The 19,812-nt window shown below is 48.5% G+C and overlaps 1 protein-coding gene across 3 annotated transcripts in view; it reads right to left on the bottom strand.

The window, feature by feature from the left end:
- Pnkd (PNKD metallo-beta-lactamase domain containing) overlaps window positions 1-19,812 on the bottom strand; it is a 60,504-nt gene that overhangs the window by 12,539 nt on the left and 28,153 nt on the right. The window contains exon 2 of one of the 3 annotated variants that reach the window (XM_090354802.1): window positions 14,356-14,490. The exons of 1 other annotated variant lie outside the window; for it this stretch is intronic. In XM_090354802.1, the coding sequence (XP_090210928.1) occupies window positions 14,356-14,360 (5 nt within the window). In that variant the 5' untranslated portion in view covers window positions 14,361-14,490. Of the gene's footprint in view, window positions 1-9,197; window positions 9,359-14,355; window positions 14,491-19,812 lie in introns of those variants that run through there. One more of the 3 variants, XM_090354801.1, reaches the window with a different exon arrangement.

Here is a 19,812-nt window from a genome sequence, read left to right as displayed (position 1 = left end):
GGACCAGCTACTCAGTGCTGCTGAGCTGGCTGGCCATGACTTCCCCTGACATTGATGCTGGGCTCAACTCTTTATCTGCTGGCACAATGCGCCAGGGTCAGGTCCTCTCATCTGGGAAAGGTCTGTTTCCCCTTTGGCCCTCTCTGTCTCTGAAGCATCTAACCCGCAGGAGAAATGCCAGGAGCTAGCACCCAGGCCTCATCACAAGAGCTCTTTCCCCCCAATCCAAACTATAAGCCACTGGCAGAAATGTAAGCCCTCCAGCAGACCACACTGGACCTGGAACAGCTGCTCAAAAGCTGGCCATGGCTCCAGGTGCTCTTCAGCCCAACTCCCACATAGGGCCTTTGTACACAGACACCAAAGTGCGCCTCTCCTCCTCCCCTCTCCCGCTGCCCAGGGAAAACTCTAGGGTTCCCTGCTGTGAAAGAGTGAAAACAGCAGAAATACAGAAGTGAACCACAGCATGCACGGACTGGGAATAACTACACAGTTGGCAAAACAAATGAGGTAGCACGACAGGTCTCAACATGCCCAAAGTTCAAGAACGTATCATGAAGCAAGAACAATGCGACAACATTTACTAATAATGCCAGTGCATGCAGAAACCATCACATGTGCCATCTAGGGACAACAACGTGTAGGAAAAGGACAGGGCAGCTGAGAACAGCACCCATCCAACCCAGAAGCACTGCCTAGCATGTGGGGAAAGGGATTTGGCCTTCAGCACCGAAGTTTTATTTAAGCTGTGGGGGTGGCATAGGATATGTATATATATATTCAATTTTATTGTTTTATATATATATATATTAAATTTTATTGCCCCCCCCCCTTTGGTTGGTCATGGGCTATAACTTAAGGCCTGGGCCCTGTCCTTCAGTTATTTTGCTCAAGCAAACACTCTACCACTTTTTTTTTTTTGCCAGTCCTGGGTTTAAGCTCAGGGCCTGAGCACTGTCCTTGGATTTTTCTCAAGGCTAGAACTCTACCACTTGAGCCTCAGCACCACCTCTGGCTTTTTCTAAGTACGTGGTACCAAGGAATCGAACCCAGGTCTTCGTGCATGCTAGGCAAGCACTCTACCACTAGGCCAAACTCCCGGCCAACACTCTACCACTTTGAACCAAAGCTTCACTTCTGGTTAACTGGAAAGTGAATCTCACACTTTGCTGCTTGGGATTAGCTTTGAATCATGCATGACTCCCTTATCTCAGCCTCCTGAGTAGCTAGGATTACAGGCATGAGCCATCAGTACCTGGCAGGACTGCTATATTATCTAGCTTGCACTAAGTTATTGAAGTTTCAGAGTTGCCAGGCACTGGTGGTTCATGCCTGTAATACTGGCTATTCAAGAGGCTGCAATCTGAGGATCATGGTTCAAAGATAGACTGAACAGGAAAGTCTATGAGGCTCCTATCTTTAAATACCGAAAAGCTGTAAGTGAAGCTGTGGCTTAAATAATAGAGTTACTAGCCTTGAGTGAGACAGCTAAGAAAGAAGGCAAATACGCTGAATTCAGGCCCCAGTATCAGCACCAAATAAATAAAATGATTTAAGTTTCAGGGTTGAGGTGCAGTTCAGTGATGGAGCTGTACCTAGCATGGAGGCTTTGGGTTCTAACCCTAGCTCTTAGAAAACCACTCTCTTTGTATCTTCCCTGACTGGGGACATCCAGGCTTCACCATAGCCATCCAGGGCTCAGTCCACACCTGTTTCCTAGAAGCTGTGGCCGCCGAAAACCTCCTCCTGTGGGGCACACAGCCCCTGTTCCTCACCTGTGCTGTCACTTCTTTTTTTTTTTTTTTTTTTTTTTGCCAGTCCTGGGCTTGAGCTCAGGGCCTGAGCACTCTCCTTGGACTTTCTCAAGGCTAGAGCTCTACCACTTGAGCCTCAGCACCACTTCTGGCTTTTTTCTATGTATGTGGTACCGAGGAATCGAACCCGGGTCTTCATGCATGGTAGGCAACCACTTTAACCACTAGGCCAAACTCCTGGCCCCCTGTGCTGTCACTTCTACTGCAGTGTCTGACCCAAGGCCTTCAACTCCCACCAGCTCCTCTTGTGGCTTCTTGCCACCACCTCCATCCCCACCCCAGGAGTCTGGGGTGGCACAGCACAGCAAGTGGCACTAAAGAAAAGCTGGGAGGGGCTGGGTTTGCAGTTGGTACAGTCACCAAGCCACTTAGCTGGTGGACCCGGGGAGGCTCAGTGGGGCATCTTGCTCAATTGATGCCCTCTGCACCTCTCTTCTCCCCTCCCTTCCTTGCCTACCTGCTTCCCATGTCCCTCCCCTCTCCCTACTGCGCTGGCAGACTTGGGTAAGCAGGGTTCTCTGCCAAGCAGGTCACCCAGATTCAAGGGCATGGGTGGGTACTGTTATTAGGGCACAAAATCTCAACATCTTCTGATCTGAAGCCATAGCCTGAGCCAGGAAGGGTGATGAGGTAGAAGGAACACTGGACAGTGAGTCTACCAGTCCTTAGTCTTGCCGTGCTGACATGGTCACAATACCTCTATAGCTTGCTGTCTCATCTTTAGCAACCATCACCAGGGCCACAGTCATTTTTTTTCTTCCATCTGTGAGCACATCCTGATTATCAACTTCAAAACAAACCCAGGTGCTCTTTTCTTCTTCCCCCCAACCCCCATCAAAGAGGAAGGGCCTTGCTCAGGACCACAGAGTCCTGACAGAAACACAGATTCATTTTTGGAAGCCCCCAAACCTACTCAAATAAGAGAGCAGGATGAGACGTAAGGGCCTGAGCTATTTGGGGTCCACCCCAATTCTTCTGAGGGACTTAGAAAAAACGATAGGCCAGGATCATTACAGTGACAGGAACAGACATTATCCCCAAGGCTTCCAAGGTGAGAAATCACTGAACCAACTCATCACACAGGCAGCATTTTGTAGACACAAGAAGGGGTAAGAGACCCCAGGGGTTAGGATATGACCCCTGACTTGAGGACTCTTGATGGCCCCTTTCAAAACTAGGCTTTATGACTCCTGATCCTGGAGTGTTGGTGGGTTGGGGTTTGCAAGGGCATCAATGAAGCCAGATAGACATGAGAATTTAGGACAAGAAACGGGGCCTAGAGACGTGACAAGGAGGAAGCTGAGTCTTATTACTGATCCCCAGCTCACCTAGCTGTGATGCCCATTTAACGACCTCTGGCTCCTCCCCTTTCTTTTCTCTCTTCCTCCTTCCCTTCTGTCTCTCCCTCTTCTCTTCCTCCCTCCTTTTCTCCCTCTTCCATCCTTCTTTTCCTTTTTTCTTTGGGGTGGGGAGGAGGAGCTGTGGATGAAATCCCTGATCTAGAACATGCTAGATAAGCCCTTTACCAAGTTACCTCCAGCCCCTAGCCTCTGTTTGTGGAGCCATTAACGCATGCAGTGTTTCTTCAGGGCAACAAAAGTATTTCTGAGTGTTCAACCTTACAAGAGTTCATACCATTCACAAGGTGACACTAATACCCCAGGCCTGATGTGAGGCTGCACTTTGCTCTGGGATCCCCTGGGCATGGTCAGGAGCTGGGGCTTAGGACAGTGCTTCTCATTGCAGTTCTACTTGCCTTCATCAGGTTGACCCAATGGGGACCCTGGTAAATAAGATGACTCTGGCCTCTCTGTCCCTTGCCTCCTGGACTTTGGTGATTGATTTGAACCCAGGACTTAGGGCATATATCCCCAGACTTGGATTCCAATTCAGCAGTGCTAGGGCCCAGAACTACCCATCATTATCTTAACAAAATCAAAATCAAGTTGTCTAATGAGTCTTCTGGGACCCAGATAGGACACAGAAAAAACACCGTGTCTGACAAGGCAGGAGTGGGTCTGCCCCTAGGGCCCTCCCTATGGGGTCAGGGCTGTGGCCTGAGTGTCTATCTCCAAGCGTGGGGCCACAAGACATCTCCCACTCCTTGCCTCACTGAGAGAGAATGCAGCTTCTCTGGTATCTGAGGCGGAGCCTCTAACATTATGGGAGACAAGTCATGTGGGTCAGCTGGGGACAGCTGGGGACAGTGAGGCCAGAGAGGCCCAAAGCCCCAGTCCCTCCTCTGACCCACAGTAGAAAACACACAATGGAGCTCTTCTTCCCCTTCCCCTCCTCCCTCAGGCAGTCCTCAGAGACTCTGGAGGGCTTCCAAGTGTCTGCACCACTGGGCCCAGGGCCACTAGACCAGCCTGGGCCAGCGGAGCAGCAGAAAGGGGGTTCTGCACCCACCACAATGACTGGGTAGCCCCCACTGCCAGGTCAACTCACCCTCCTTCCCTTTCTCCTCTAAATAGTCCTTGACCCCAGTGGGGCTCCAGACTCCACCGTACCCCAGGTTAGTGAGGCACCCCTAATCTGAGTGCTTTGAGCCAGGACTCAGCTTGCAGAATTTTTCTGTCCAGTAATAGTAACAGAAGACAATTCTGTGTGTGGAGGTGGGGGGAGGAGGGGAGTCTTGAACTCAGGACCTGTTGGTCACTATCCTTAACATTGTTGACTCAAGTCTAGAGCTCTAGCACTTAACCCATACCTCTTCCAGCTTTTTTTTTTTTTTTTTTTTTGGTGCTTAATTGGAGATAAGAGTCTCACGGATGTTTCTGCCTGGGCTACCTTCTGTGATCCTTAGATCTTGGTTTCCTGAGTAGCTAAGATTACAGGCATGAGCACAGCCGCTTATTTTGTTGTTTTTGTTTCTTGTGTTCAGACTGGAACTCAGGCTGACCTTGAACTTGAGTTCAAAGATATGCTGGGATTACAGGCCTACACCTGCAGCTCCAGTTTGCCCAAGAGAAGACAGTGAGAAAGAGGTTGGAGCAGAGGCTGGAGGCCATCTTAGGCCAGCTCTTCCCCAGTCTTTGAAATACTCTGTAGGACACTCATCTTTGAGAGGATGTTGGAATGACTGCTGACCTACTTCTCTGCAGGACAGGAGGCACAGTAAGCACTGGCAGTCCCTCCACTGAGCTTCATTCTAAGCTAGAGACCTAGGCAAGCTGTCTTGCCTGTGCTCCTTGGCTACATGCCCTGCCAAGACCCCTGGGCTTGTTTTTTTTTTTTTTTTTGGCTCTCCCCAATTTTCCCCTGTCCTAATCCCAGATGCTTTTGACTCAGCCCATGTGAAGAGAGACCTGCACCAAGGGCTGTGAGAGGGGAAGACTGCACACTGCCCCAAGGGGAGCCAGAGTTGAATCTGAACCAAGGAGGCTGGACCAGATTCATAGAGGACAAGATTATGTGCCAGACATTGCTTTGCAAGCTAGAATACAGTAGTCAAAAGTTTCTTCTTGCTGGCGCCGTGGCTCACACCCATAATCCTAGTTACTCAGGAGACTGAGATCTGAGGATCAAGGTTCAAAGCCAGCCTGGGCACAAAAGGACCTGAGACATCTCCAATTAACCTCTAGAAAAGGGGAAGTGGGGCTTGGCTCAAGGGGAGGGTGGTAGCCTTGAACTAAAGAGCTTAGGGACCACACCCGGGCCCAGGGGTAGGGGAGTATCCTTGAGCTGAAGAGCTCAGGGACAGCCTTCAGGCCCAGGCCAATCCTCATGACCCAGCAAATCTTCCCTGAGTTGGGAGTTTGTCTAGTGGTATTATGTTTGCCTAGCATGCATGAAGAACCAGGTTCAATTCCTCAGTACCACATACAGAGAAAAAGCTGGAAGTGGTGCTCAAGCCCTGAGTTCAAGCCCCAGAACTGGTGAGGAAAAAAAAAGTTTCTTCCTAAGGCCAGGAGTTTAGCCTAGTGTTGGAGTGCTTGCCTAGCATGCACAAAGACCCAAGTTTGATTTCTTGGTACTACATACATAAAAAAAGCCAAATTTGGTGCTGTGGCTCAAGTGGTAGAGTACTAGCCTTAAGGAAAACCCAAGGACAGTGCTCAGGTCCTGAGTTCAGTCCCAGGACTGGCAAAAAAAAAAGTTTCTTTCTAGTCAACACAGTCCAGGCACAAAATCTGTGAGACTTTTTTTTTTTAATAAGGAAAATTTTATTTTAGGGAACCCTACCTTCCCACCCCTACCCCTAGCCCCACCCCTGTCCTGTGAGACTCTTTATCTCTAATTAACCACCAGAAAACTGGATGTGGCACAGAGGCTCAAAGTGGTAGAGCACTAGCCTTGACATGAAGAGCTCAGGGACAGTGCCCAGGCTCTGAGTTCAAGCCCCATAACTGACGACAAAAAAAAAAAATGTTTTTTTTCCCTGTATAGTCATATTCAGTGGGAATATGTCCCATATGTCATGTTGTGTGGTGACACATACTGTGGCGAGTAAGAAAGCAGGATGGAGGGGAAAGAGGTATGCTGAAGGGGGGGTGGGACGGGGGGGGGGTGAGAAAGGCCTAAACTGGACTCTCTTAACAAATGTGAGCCTGGATCAAAGAAGGAAAACAAGGGAGTGAGGGCTAGAGATGTGATTGTCTAGAATTGAGAATACTTAGGAATACCAAGGCAGGAGAAAGTGCCCATTTAGGTGACAGGCAAGAGAGGACTTGGCTGGCCAGGAAACTTATAAGATGAAACTGAATGCGACTTGTGGTTAACATTTCCAGCCCTTTGAGACCCCAATGTCAGAACCTACTGCCCTCCCCACAGCAGACAGGCTCTCTCTACTACCACGGAAAAGGCAAAGAGGGGAGGGGAGACCCAGGAATGGCAGAGGGCACACAGGGGGAGTCCTACCCTCCTGCCCAGGCTTTTCAGGTACACATCTGTTCTAAGACTCTCCTAGATTCTCTCCAGGCATACTATCATATGATCTCATAGTCCCCCAATCCAGGGCAGGTGATACTGAATGGATGAAGAGGTATGGGATTTTTCTGATGGGCGGGAGTAGGATATACTCGGAGGACCCCTGTGGAAGTATGCAAGGCAACTCCAGAAGGAAGCTGGCCTTGTGCCCCCTTCTCAACCACCCCAGGCCACAACATGAGCAACTGCCAACATTTCCAGAGCACTTTCTGTGAGTTCAGCCTCATTTCATCCTCATAGGACTCCACTGGACATCTGACAGAGGCAAACAATGGGGCACAAAAAGGTGCATCATGTGAAATCACATGGCCCTGATGCAACAATGCCAGGATTCAAAAGCTGACTGCCCAGCAACCCCTCATGCCATGTGCTTAGGTACTGCATACACACCATCTTCCAGGTGCTGTGAATGTGTGTCTACCCTCAGCCTAACCTGATGTACTCCAAACGAGAGTGGGTACATTTGAAGAAAAGCTTTTCTAAGATTATCTTTAGTAACAACAACAAGGCATTGTCATCAGTGTTGATTAAAGCAGCTAAGGATTCTCATCACCTGCTTTCTAGCTGCCAACACATAGAACCATTATTGGTGGTCCTCAAAACCATCTCTCCAGATGGAGGGTGTCCATGCACTCCCCACCCCCTCCAAACTTCCTGCAGGCTTACAGGTACCATGTAGTGTCAACACTGTACACTCCCCACCCATTTCCTGCTAGTACCCCATCTCCCCTCAATGGCCCTTAGCCCCTCCCCTAAGGCACTGAACTGATTGTTTCCCTTGCCACCAAGAGGCCAGGTCTGGAATTCTGATTCCAAGAACACCCTTCTGCTCTGTAAATTTGGGAACTTGATTCCTAAGCAACCTTAAAATCCAAACAAAGAAAACACATAGAAATACTGATTTCTGGGCTGGGAGTTTGGCCTAGTGGTTAAAGTGTTTGCCTAGCATGCATGAAGACCCGGGTTCGATTCCTCAATACCACATACATAGAAAAAAGCCGGAAGTGGTGCTGAGGCTCAAGTGGTAGAGCTCTAGCCTTGAGAAAATCCAAGGACAGTGCTCAGGCCCTGAGCTCAAGCCCAGGACTGGCAAAAAAAAAAAAAAAAAAAGAAAGAAAAAGAAATACTGATTTCTGAAGTTCTTGACAGCCTCAAGTTTGGAAACTTTCAACTAGTAAATTTGAGGAATATGCAACCCTAATAATTCTGGCACCATCACTCTAGGTGTTCTGATCTCAGGAATTCTGGTTCTAGCTCCTTGTGGAAATGTATATTTTTCCACTTCCTTGGGCCATCTGTATGACTTCACACTTACCATACTGGATTCTAGAAGTAGATTTAAAATTCCCTCCTCAGTAGAGCTGCAAAATTCCCAGAAATGTGGTAAGAATTAAAACAAAACTACCAGATCTAGGCACAGTGCATGCTTGGCATGTATGAAGTCTGGTCTCAGAAGCAAAAAATAAAAATCCCTAATGAAGGTATTACTATATTGAAAACTCATCTTTTCGTGCTTTTTAAAAAGCAATAGCAACTCACTTGAATCATTATCTAGAAGCTATTGTTTTTATTTTTTAGCTTTGTATCTTTATTTTGTAGACTGTGAGTGAGAGCCTAAGCCTGAAACTTGAGGATCATCTGGGGTGGTTTGAGGAGAGTGATTTCCCCATGCAGGTCTTTTCTGGGGTTCAAGAAACACCCAGACCTAGTGGTTGAGTGCTTGCCTAGCATGCACAAAGACCTGGGTTCGAGTCCTCAGTACTGTGGCTCAAGCTAGAGCTCTAGCCTTGAAAAAGCCCAAGCACAGTGCTCAGGCCCTGAGTTCAAGCCCCAGCAATGGCAAAAACAAACAAAACCGCTGACATCCTGGCCTGTGTCTGAGGCTACTACAATCCCCACCGCCCGCATCACAGTCACTAATCTGATGTCTGCGGTGCCCGCGTTCCCCACACCCCCCGCTCCCTGAAGAAGGGAGAGGGATGCCCACCTTCTTCGGGTTCCTTCCCCACCTCTCCCTGTGGGTGGTGGAACCGTGCCGAAGGCCATAGCGGCCTGAGCCTGAAAGGAAGGGGCAGAGGGGAGGGGAGCCTCTGCAGGGGAAAAGTCCTCCCCACCGCCCAGGGTCGGATTTCACAGCCTGGGGCCTGGTGTGCCCGGGGGAGCTGAAGAATGGAAGGAGCCTGCAGGGAAGGTCGGATCTCTAACTTGGGACGAGCGCCTACTACAGCGGCGGGGGCCCGGGGGTTGGCGAGGGGGACCGGGACGCCGGCCAGCTGGCTGGGTGGGAGACGTTCCTTTCCGTCCAGGCCCCTTGCCTGGCCTTGGTGCTCCCCAGTCCCCTCCTCCCCACCACACGGCACCGTCTGTCCGGCCCGCGACCCCGGCTCTCGCCGCTCTGGCTCGGGACCCCTGAGCCCGAGCCCCCGAAACCAACTCCCCGCGCCGGGCACTCACCCGATTCGGAAGAGCAGCCGCTGGCTGCGCGTCATGAGCAGGCCGCGTAGGCCCCGCCGCGCACGGCCACTGCGGGGGCTCACGAGCAGGACGAAGGCCAGCAGCAGCAGCCCGCCACCGGAGACCCACAGCCAGGGCGCCGGCCAGCCCTGCCAGGCCATGCTGGGCGCCGGGGGGCGGGGCGGGGCGGGGCGTTGCTTGGCCCCGCCCACCTGGGCCCCCAGTGGGGACCCGGCGGCGCCGGCCCTGCCCTTCCTGCGCGGGCGCGCTGGGGGCGCCCGGCCCTTGGCCCCGCCCACAGGCCGTGTCCGAGCTGGACCCCTGGACCGCGGTGCCTAGGCTGGAGGGCAAAGGTCGCCCGGCTGGGAGGCAGCTTGGCTCCGCCCCGACCGATTAGGAGGCGGGGTCGGAGAGGCCCAGACCTGAGCGCATCTCGGTCCCAGAGGCCTTTGTCACACAGTGATGGGTGGCACAGTTAGGTCTGGGGCATCCTCATTGCCATACCCAGCCAGTGTCGTACTGCCGTCCTGATTGGTTCTAGAAGTTGCTCAGGTCAGAGTGGTGGAACGGACCCCGAGTGCTGGCCTGGTGGGATCTAGGAAGGACTGGGCTCCTCTGGATCCAGCCACTAGTCCAGGCCCAGTACAGGAAGGGAAGGAAATGCTGCAAAGTCAAGCTCATCATGGCTCCCTCTGGGACATGGAGGGAAGCAGGTGGGGCCGTACATGTTTTCCCCTATTTCCTGTGTCCAGCTCCAAACATTTTCTCTATCTCCTTCGGTGGTTCACAGACTGGATATTTGGCTTTAAAGCCAGAATTTATAATTGTACACAATGACTTCCCCTGATTCCCACCCCTACCCCGCCCAAGGAGCCTTGGAATGGGTTACATGGTCCCCAGACAAATTATGAGTCACAATACTGTGTTCAATCCACTAAACCATGACAATCGCACAGTTTCTTTTTTGTAGACACATATTGGGGACAGATATGGTCTGTGTACCAGGTCTGTGGGGGGGGGTGGCGGTGCTGGCATTGGGGCTTTGCTCCTTTGCTTGGCTTTTTCACTCAGGACAGGCACTCTCAACTTTGGGCTTTTTGCTGATGAACTGGAGGTAACAGTCTCCCAGACTTTTCTGCCCAGGCTGACTCTTGAGTGGCTTGGGTTACAGGAGTGAGACACCAGTGTCTGGTTATGTGTATCTGTAAATCTCCACATGCTAAGTGAAGAATTGTGGAGCACTCAGTGGGTAAGCTGTACCAGGAAGGCATTATATGAAGAAATTAAAAGCTAGTCCTTGTCCTCTGAAACAAGAAATCATTGAATCCTAAATCTTTAAGGCACACACACACACACACACACACACACACACGTGTTGTGCAGGCACATGCAGGTGTACACTAGCAAGATTAGATAAGAAACACCAGGTGTATTTTTTTTTGCCAGTCCCAGGGCTTGAACTCAGGGCCTGGGCACTGTCCTTGAGCTTTCTCAAGGCTACTTGAGCCACAGCACCATTTTTGTTTTTTTTTCCTGTGTATATGGTACCAAAGTATTGAATCCAAGGCTTTGTGCATGCTAGGCCACACTCCCAGCCTCACAAGGTGTATTTAGTTTATGAAATATGGTGAGTCAGGGTAGGGATAGGCATAGGAGTTAGGACCCTTCCTTACCTGTTTTGGACTGTTCTAAATTCTCTATATCTGATCCAATTTAGTTTCATTTGTCCTAGTCAGACTGGTAACTCCTTCTCTGCATTTTATACCCTGTAATTCCCAGCTTGTAGTCTCTGTAAACTACCATGTTATTTCACACCCTAGCTCCTTTGCACTTGCTGTGCTTTCTGCCTGGAGTATCACTCATTCTTTGTTCCTTACAGATTCAGATTTCAGCCCGGCACCAGTGGCTCACACTTGTAATCCTAGCTACTCAGAAGGCTGAGATCTGAGAACTGTGGTTCAAAGTCAGCCAAAGCACGGAAGTCCGTGAGACTCTTATCTCCAATTAAACACCAGAAAACCAGAAGTGGCACTGTAGCTCAAAGTGGTAGAGCATTAGCCTTGAGCTGAAGAGCTCAGGAACAGCGCAGAGGCTCAGAGTTCAAATCCCAAAACCAAAAAAATAAAAAGATTCTGATTCCGATTCTATGTACTCTTTTTAGGAATGCTTTAGCTCAAACTTGTAATCCTAATTACTCAGGAAGGTAAGATCTGAGGATCCCATTTCAAAGCCATCCTGGGCACTAAAGTCTATGAGACTTTTACCTCCAGTTAACTACAAAAAAGCCAGAGTGAGGTCAACCTGTAAAGCAATCAAGCCTGTAATCCTAGCTACTTAGGAGGTCAGGTTTGGGGTCAGCCTGGGCAAAAAAAAGTTCAAAAGATTCCATCTCAACCACTGATACGAAGTATGCTTGTCACGCTGGGGAAGTGCAAGGAGGAAGACTGCTGAGCAGGTTGGCAGGGAGTTTTACTAGATGTGTGTCTCAAGTGGTAGAGTGCCTTGCAGAAAGTGTTAGGTTCTAAATTCAATCCCTAGTGCTACCCAGGAAGTTTTGTTGTTATTATTGTTTGTTTTTTGGCATTCCCAGGTCTTGAACTTTGGGCCTGGGCATTATCCTTGAGCATCTCTGTGCTCAGGGCTAGTGCTCTACCACTTGAGTCACAGTGCCACTTCAGATTTTTCTGAGTACTTTATTGAGACAAGAGTCTCATGAAGCTGGGAGCATGGCCTACTGGTAGAGTGCTCACCCAGCATGCATGAAGGCCCAGGTTTGATTCCTTGGTACCACATATACAGAAAAAGCACAGGGGACCATGCTGGGGGTGAGAAAGTTCAATAAAAATGTATTAGGTAGCTGGGCACCAGTGGCTCACATCTGTAATCCTAACTACTCAGGAGGCTGAGATCTGAGGATCATGGTTCCAAACCAGCCCTGGCAAAAAAATCTGTGAGACTTTTTTTTGGCATTTGAATTGATTTTATTTATTTATTTTTACTTTTTTTTTTTTTTTTTTTTTTTTGTCTGGGGCCTGAACTTAGGACCTGGGCACTGCTTTTGAACTCTTTTACTCAAGACTTGTGCTGTAGGATATGGTACTGTGGCTCAAGTGGTACAGTGCTAGCCTTGAGAGGCTCAGGGGCAGCACCCAGGTTCTGAGTTCAAGCCCCAGAACTAAGAGGAAAAAAGAAAGACTAGTGCTCTACCACTCTGAGCCTCAGTGCTACTCCCTCATGAAATTCTTTTTTTTTTTTTACAAGTGTTGGGCTAGAACTCAGGGCCTAAGCACTGTCCTTGGGCTTTCTCAAGCCCAGCACTCTACCACTTGAGCCACATCTTTTCACTTACAAAGTATTTCAGAGTCTAAGTCTTTACTTTAGAGTACATACTATAATGTAGTCTGGCAAAAGGGAAAATACATATTATTCTTTTAATTGTCAGACTCCTCTACATAGCCCAGAAGGCCTCTGCTTGACAGGGTGAGCCTTTCTCTTCACCTTTTTCCTATGCCATTATTATCCCTCTTGCTACTACAGATGAGCCATGGCGTTCCCCAAATATACCAAGCTTATTCCTACCTCAGGTCTTTGCTTATGCTTCCTTTACCTGGAACTCTGTTCCTCCAGTTCTTTAATAAGCTCAAATGCCAACAGACAAGAAATAACCTGCCTCCTGACCTGAGTAGTGCTTACATGGCATACACCAAGGGCTCGCAATTACAGGGAGAGAGAGAGAGAGAGAGGATTCCAGGGATACTGCTAAAATTCCACAAGGCCCAGGACAGGTCCCCCATAACAAGGAATTATCTGGCCCCAAATATCTGCAGTGGTGCAGAAGTTGATAAAAACAACTTATTCAAACGTAAAAGTTCAGCAAGATATACACTAAGATGTGTTAAGGAAATAGTGTTATGACTCAAAGTGGTAGAGTGCTAGCTCTGAGCAAAATAACTCAGGATGGCACCCAAGCTCTGAGTTCAAGCCCCATGATCCACAAAGAAAGAAAGAAAGAAAGAAAGAAAGAAAGAAAGAAAGAAAGAAAGAAAGAAAGAGAAAAGAAAAGAAAGAAAGAAAGAAAGAAAGAAAGGCAGACAGACAGACAAATGTGTTTATATCACCATATGTAAGGTCTACATTAAGTTAAAGGAACAAGTATTGGGTTGGGAATGTGGTTTAGTGGTAGAGAACTTGCGTAGCATGCATGAAGCCCTGGAAATGGTGCTGTGGCTCAAGTGGTAGAGTGCTAGACTTGAGCAAAAAAGAAGCTCAGGGATAGTGCCCAGGCCTGACAGTTTCAAGCTCCATGACTCCCTCTCCCACACACAAAAATAACAAGTATTACAGTTTTTGAGAGGTCCTCTCTACCTAAGCACCTAAGTGCTTTCCTTCCTTCCTCCCTCCCTCCCTGCTTCCCTCCCTTATCCCTCCCTTCCTCTCCTTTAAAACATTTTTCACAACTGCACATTATTTTGAGACTCTTTCCGGTCACCTCATTGGAATGCAAGGCTCATGAGGTTTGTGGTATGTGTAATGCTAGGTTCATTAAGTGTTTGCTAAATGAATGTGTGAGCAACAGAAGCAACCAATGAATGAATGGTAATTTATCTATTGCTGTTGAGCCTGGACTGTCTTGTTCTGACCAGAGGGCTTGGTCCCTGCAGGAGAGTTCTTTGGAAGCCAAACTTCATGCAGGGGGACAGACTGTGACTAGAGTCAGAGCAAACCACATCAGGAAAGCCAAACCAGAAGCACTTGTGCACATGAGATCTTCAGCCACCACTTCCTCTCCAGGACAAGCTTGGGGGTTCAGCCAAGATAGGGTTTTCCCGTGACTCTCTTAGGAGAGGCCTATAAATAACTTAAGGCACAGAAAGGCATGGTTGTGCATAGCTGTGCACAGCCCTCAGAAAGCTGAGGCAAGAGGATCTAGAATTTGAGGCCAGCCTGGGCTATGTTGAAGGTCCTATCTCTTAACTAAAGAAGTAACTCAAAGCAGGGGAGCAGCAGGCATGTAGGTCTAGCCTGTGAGGTACCTTCATGAAGGGCTAGCTCCCTCCCTGGTCCCCAGGATGGGCAGGAGGGATGTTCTCATGTCTTTCCCCTTGTTCCTGTCAGCCCAGGTTATCCCCTTAGAAGAACAATCAGACTTCTTATTTACATCATGGCTCAAGCTGGTGCCTGGCTGGCTGGCATACAGGAAATCAAGGTGGTGATGATGATGGTGATGATGATGACGATGAGATGATATCGTTGGCAGGATCATGAAGGCACGTTGATGAATAGAGTTGTCTGACTATTAGAGAAAAGAGATAAATGTTGAACCAGAGTGGCAAAGGCAAGTCAGTTTAGAAAAGGTTACCCCAATGCAGAAGTGGCAGCTGGGATGCGTCAGCTAGACCCGTTGTCTTCAGTCTATCCCATTGTGGCTTCAAGCCACAATGCTTTACAGTCTGAGACGCTGCTTTGCTTAGAGGCAAATCTCCCATTGTCCTTTGCTTCTCATGATGCTCTGTGTGCCTGATCATATTGAGCCACAGCACCAGTTCTGGTTTTCTGGTGGCTAATTGGAGATAAGACTCAGATAAGAGGGCCAGGAATTTGGCCTAGTGGTTGAGTGCTTGCCTAGCATGCACGAAGACCCGGGTTCGATTCCTTGGTACCACATACATAGAAAAAAGCCAGAAGTGGTGCTGAGGCTCAAGTGGTAGAGCTCTAGCCTTGAGAAAGTCCAAGGGGACAGTGCTCAGGCCATGAGCTCAAGCCTGGGACTGGCAAAAAAAAAAAAAGAGTCTCAGGGACTTCATGCCCACGCTGGCTTTGAACTGTGATCTTCAGATCTCAGCTTCCTGAGTAGTTATGATTACAGGTATGAGACACTGGCACCTGGCCAGGTCTTCACTGAACCTGACCCATCTTCAATTCCCCCCCCTCCCTCTTGTTTTGCCTCTGCCTTTTCCAGGTGACTTGTGACCTCTATCTTGTCATGGCTCCAAACTAGACAGGGACACACTAGTTCTACTGCAGATCAATACTGCTGCTCTTCCTGTCTCACATAAAATCTTCTCCCCATTTTCCTCGCAGTAAGTCTATCCACCAACCCAGCCAATTCTCTGAGGGGTCGCACACCAGTTTCTGTTCTACATTCTTGCCATCAGGTAACTCCAACAAGCCTAATTCATTCAATGTTTAGTCTAGCAGCCCCCACTACAGATTCCTGGACTCTCCTCCCAAGATTCAGATTCAGTAGGCCTAGTTGGGCCTGACAGCATTTTACCAGTGGTTTTTAAGGTCTTTTCTTTTATTGGTAGTAGGGATGGGGCAAGCACTTTGCCACTGAGCCATATTCCAGTCTTTTGCTAGTGATTTTGAATCAGCCTTGGCTTCTGTTCCTGACCTTGGTCCAAGGTCTTCAATTTTACTTCAGTAGCAGCCAACTCTCCTGGTAACATCTGCAATTCACCTGGTGTTTCTCTGCCTCCAGTGTCCTTTTCTCTGCCCGCACCCTCCTCAGTACAAACGTTTTCTTAAAGCTCTTCAACCACCATATTTCTTCTCTTCCAATCTTTTTTTTTGGGGGGGGGCTTTCATGGAGCTTGAACTCTAGGCCTGGGTGCTGTCCCTGAGTAAGGCTGCCGCCCTACTCCTGGAGCCACAGGACCACTTCCCATTTTCTAGTGATTAATTGGAAATAAGAGTCTCAGTTCCTTAGTGCCTGGGCAAGCTTTGAACTGAGATCCTCAGATCTCAGCCTCCTGTATAGCTAGGATTACAGGGGTGAGCCACCATGCCCAGCTCCAATCTTTTTAAAAATTAATTAATTTAATAATGTTTTTGTGTGCTGAGGATGAATCTGGGACCTGGTGCATATTAGCAGATAACTCTCCCACAGAGTTGCAATCCCAGACCTTCTCTCCCTCTCTAGATTCCAGCAAGCAGCTTCCTCAGCCCTCAACAATACTTAGTCAGTGATGAGAATCTATTAGCAACCTGGAAGTCTTGTATATAGGACAGGCTGTTAGACTAGACCCCTAGTGACTGTTAAGTAACACTATTTATTTATTTAGTCCTAGGGCTTGAACTCAGAGCCTCGGTGCTGTCCCTGAGCTTCTTTTGTTTAATGCTAGTACTCTACTACTTGAACCACAGTGCTACTTCTGGCTTTTTCTGTTTATGTGGTAGTGAGGGCTTCATGAATGCTAGGTAAGCACTCTAACACTAAGCCACATTCCTAGCCCTCTTACTATTTCTTGAGTTGCTCTCCTGTTCCTGCCTTTGCTTCAGGGTCCTCAGCTTTCCTCACTCAGACCCTTGCCACAGCCTCCCTTACTCCAGGGGGAACCCCCTCCAACCCATCTCCCCTCTAGCTATTTAGAAAGATCTTCTTGAGACAGGGATGTTGAAGATCCACAAAGGCCTCTTGCTTGTCCTCTGGAGAACGCAGGCCCACTGGTTTTCTCTGCCCACCTAAGCCCTCTCCGGCCTCTCCTGGCCTGAGGCCTCAGCTCTTATGGCCCTAGAAGGGGCAGGTTCTTCTTGGCTACCTCTGCATCTTCCTTGTACCTCTCCAGAAGCTGCTCCTCTTCCGTCCTCTCTCCACTTATCCTGACATCTTGGACAGATTATTTACAGCTCACTTCCCTGGGCCTCAATCTCCATATCCATAAAGGGGATATGTGGTAGGGAAATAGCATGGTGCTGACAAGCAGGAAGGACATGCCTGTCCAAAGATGGCTCTATCCAGTACCATACATGTTCTGCTTTCTGTTTATTCTCAGCTGTACTTCTGACAGAAAAGCTCCTGGAGGAGGCCTTTGCTAGCACCCTGCCTAGGTGACCCATACTTCTCTGTCACTGTACACTGCAGGCTGTGGGGTATTTCTGGTCTTCCCCCTCCCCAACCCCCGCCACCCTCCACTCCTGTCAACACCCACATTCTACCTGGAATTACTTGTGGGGAAGGTGGGTGCTAGACCCACATGGACTAAGTTCTGTCCTAGTGCCCTATACCTTGGAGACAGTGTTCTTAATCTAAGCCTCATTCTCTGTCTTCCAAAGGGGCTGGTAATCTGTATGAGCTATACTGAGGATTAACAGGAATCACAGAAGCCAAGGACACAGAGCCTGGTTCACTGGGCACGTGTAACAAGTTCCTTGATTTTTTTATTTTTATTTTTTTTGCCAGTCCCGAGTCTCATAGCTGGGCTCGGTGGCTCATGCCTGTAATTTTAGCTATTCAGGAGGCTGAGATCTGAGGATCAAGGTTCAAAGTCAACCCCAGGCACTAAAGAACCTGAGACTCTTATCTCCAATTAACCAACAGAAAACTGGAAGTGGCACTGTAGCTCAAGGGGTGGGGCAGTAGCTTTGAGCTCGAGAGCTCAGAGACAACACCCAGGCCCAGAGCTCAAATCCCATGACCTCCCCCAACACACACAAAAAGAATCTTCTAGATTTTCCTGCCTGAGGTGGCTTCAGACTATGATCCTCAGATCTCAGCCTTCTGAGTAGCTGGATTATAGGTGTAGGCTACCTCATTTCTGATCTCTTACTCCCCAGCCCCTAGCATGTGGCTTATGCAGTAAGTGTTCAGCTGTGGAGAGGACGAAGGCCTGCTGAGGGCAGGTGTGGATGAAGCACATACGATTTCATGGTCATGACAACTCTACAAGGAAAAGAATGGTATTCTCTTAGAGATGAGCAAGCTGAAGCCAGGACAGATCAAATGATTCAATTCACCCCATCCAAGAGCTAAGAAGTAACAGAGTCCAAACTCATTTCTGGTTGAACCCCAAGTCTCTATTCTCTGATGCTAAGCTGCCAGCTTGTACAGGAAGCATATCAGCTGGAAGGCCCCCAAAACATGACTACTGGGCTTGACCTGCTGAGAAGAACTGCATTAAAGGACTACAGGAACCATGAGAGACAGGGAGTATGATAATCAAAGTCTCTGAAATTGCTGATAGTTCCAAAACTCTACTCATACAAATCCACCAGAAAATTTAATTTATAAATTAGGCACAGTAAGAGAGTAACAACTATAGCTAATAGTAGAAGGGAGCAACTATAAGTATATATGGTGAAAATTAATGCTTATGAATGTAATCTAGATGCTTGTGGCCCATGCCTGTCACCCTGGATACCTAGGAAGCTGAGCTCTGGAATATCACTGTATGAAGTCTGGGCAGTCAAGTCCATGCGATTCCATTTTCAATTAACCAGCAAAAAGCCAGGCTAGAGGCATGGCTCAACTACCAAACAGGAGGCCCTGAGTTCAAGCCCTGGTAGTGTAAAACAAACAAAAAACAACAACAAAACCCAAAACAAAAACAAATATAGCAAGCAAGCAAAAAAAACTTATGAATTTGAGGCTGGATATAGCTCAGTGTTAGACTCCATTCTTAGAATGATCAAGGTCTTGGTTTTTGACCCCTAGCAGCAAAGGAAAAGCAAGAACAAACCTTCTCAAGTTGGGTGATGGCTCACGCCTGTAATCCTAGCTACACAGGAGGCTAAGATCTGAGGATCAAAGTTCAAAGCCAGCCTGGGCACAAAAGGACCTGAGACTCTTATCTCCAATTCACCTCTAGAAAATGGGAAGTGAGGCTTAGCTCAAGACTAAGGCAGTTGCTTTGAGCTGAAGAGCTCAGGGATGGCACCCAGGCCAAGTTCATGCCTCATGACAAACAAAAACAAAGACAAAAAAACCTTCTTCATTATTTGCTTCTGGAATTTTCCATTTTGTAATTTTGGAATGCAGCAGGGAATTGAAATCAAGGATAAGAAGAGACTGTTGTACTCTACAAATCTAGAGATGAGACAAGAGATGAGCCAAGAGATGAGCCAGGGCTAGGGGCAGGGGGCTCTGTGGCCACTCCTAGGCCTGGAGGGTGTAGGAAAGAAGCAATTCGTTTTTTGGGAGGGGGGGGCTTAAATGCAGGGCCTGAGCATTCTCCTTGAACTTCTTTTGCTCAAGGCTAGCATTCTACCACTTAAGCCACAGCACCACATCTGGCTTTTTCTGTACAAATGGTACTAAGGAATCCAACTCGGGGCTTTGTGCATGCTAGGCAAGCACTCTACCTCGAGAGTGCTCCCTGAAAGAGAGCAATTCTAAAACAAAGGCCCACCTGACAGGCTGAGGCATTTAGACTAGGGGTGAGCCCTCAGGGAGGGTCACAAAACACCCCACTCCCACTTCTTGCTGGAGCTCCCCAACTTGGTCCAGCCAAACTGAGGCTGAGGACAAGCTTGAAAGATGGCAGAAAGGATAGAGACTGACAGACATGGGGACAACCAGATGGAAGGTGTCTTGGAATGGCAGTGGGGGTGTTTGTACTCATCAGGGTGGGGCCCACTTGCCACCTCCTTACCTCCAAGGACTGAGGCAGCTCCTTGAGTTCCTGTTTTCAGACTCTGGCCCCACAACACACTCAATGGCTCCAAGTTGGGGCAATTTTCCTAACACAAGCTCCAGATCATGCTCCTCTTTGCTGAAAATGACCTCAAATCCTAAGGGGGTTCCTGAAGTTTTATAGAACTGGTTTTGTATACCTCCAAGTCTCTTTTGTCTACATCCTAGTGCTTCTGCAATATTTCAAGGTTGGGCTTCTGGTTG

This window comes from Megascapheus bottae, chromosome 21 (genome assembly GCF_031878675.1).
Source record: "Megascapheus bottae isolate mThoBot1 chromosome 21, mThoBot2.hap1, whole genome shotgun sequence".
Classification (NCBI taxonomy): Eukaryota; Metazoa; Chordata; class Mammalia; order Rodentia; family Geomyidae; genus Megascapheus; species Megascapheus bottae.
The sequence above is the reverse complement of the archived record's forward strand: the minus strand, read 5'-3'. Positions and strand labels throughout refer to the sequence as shown.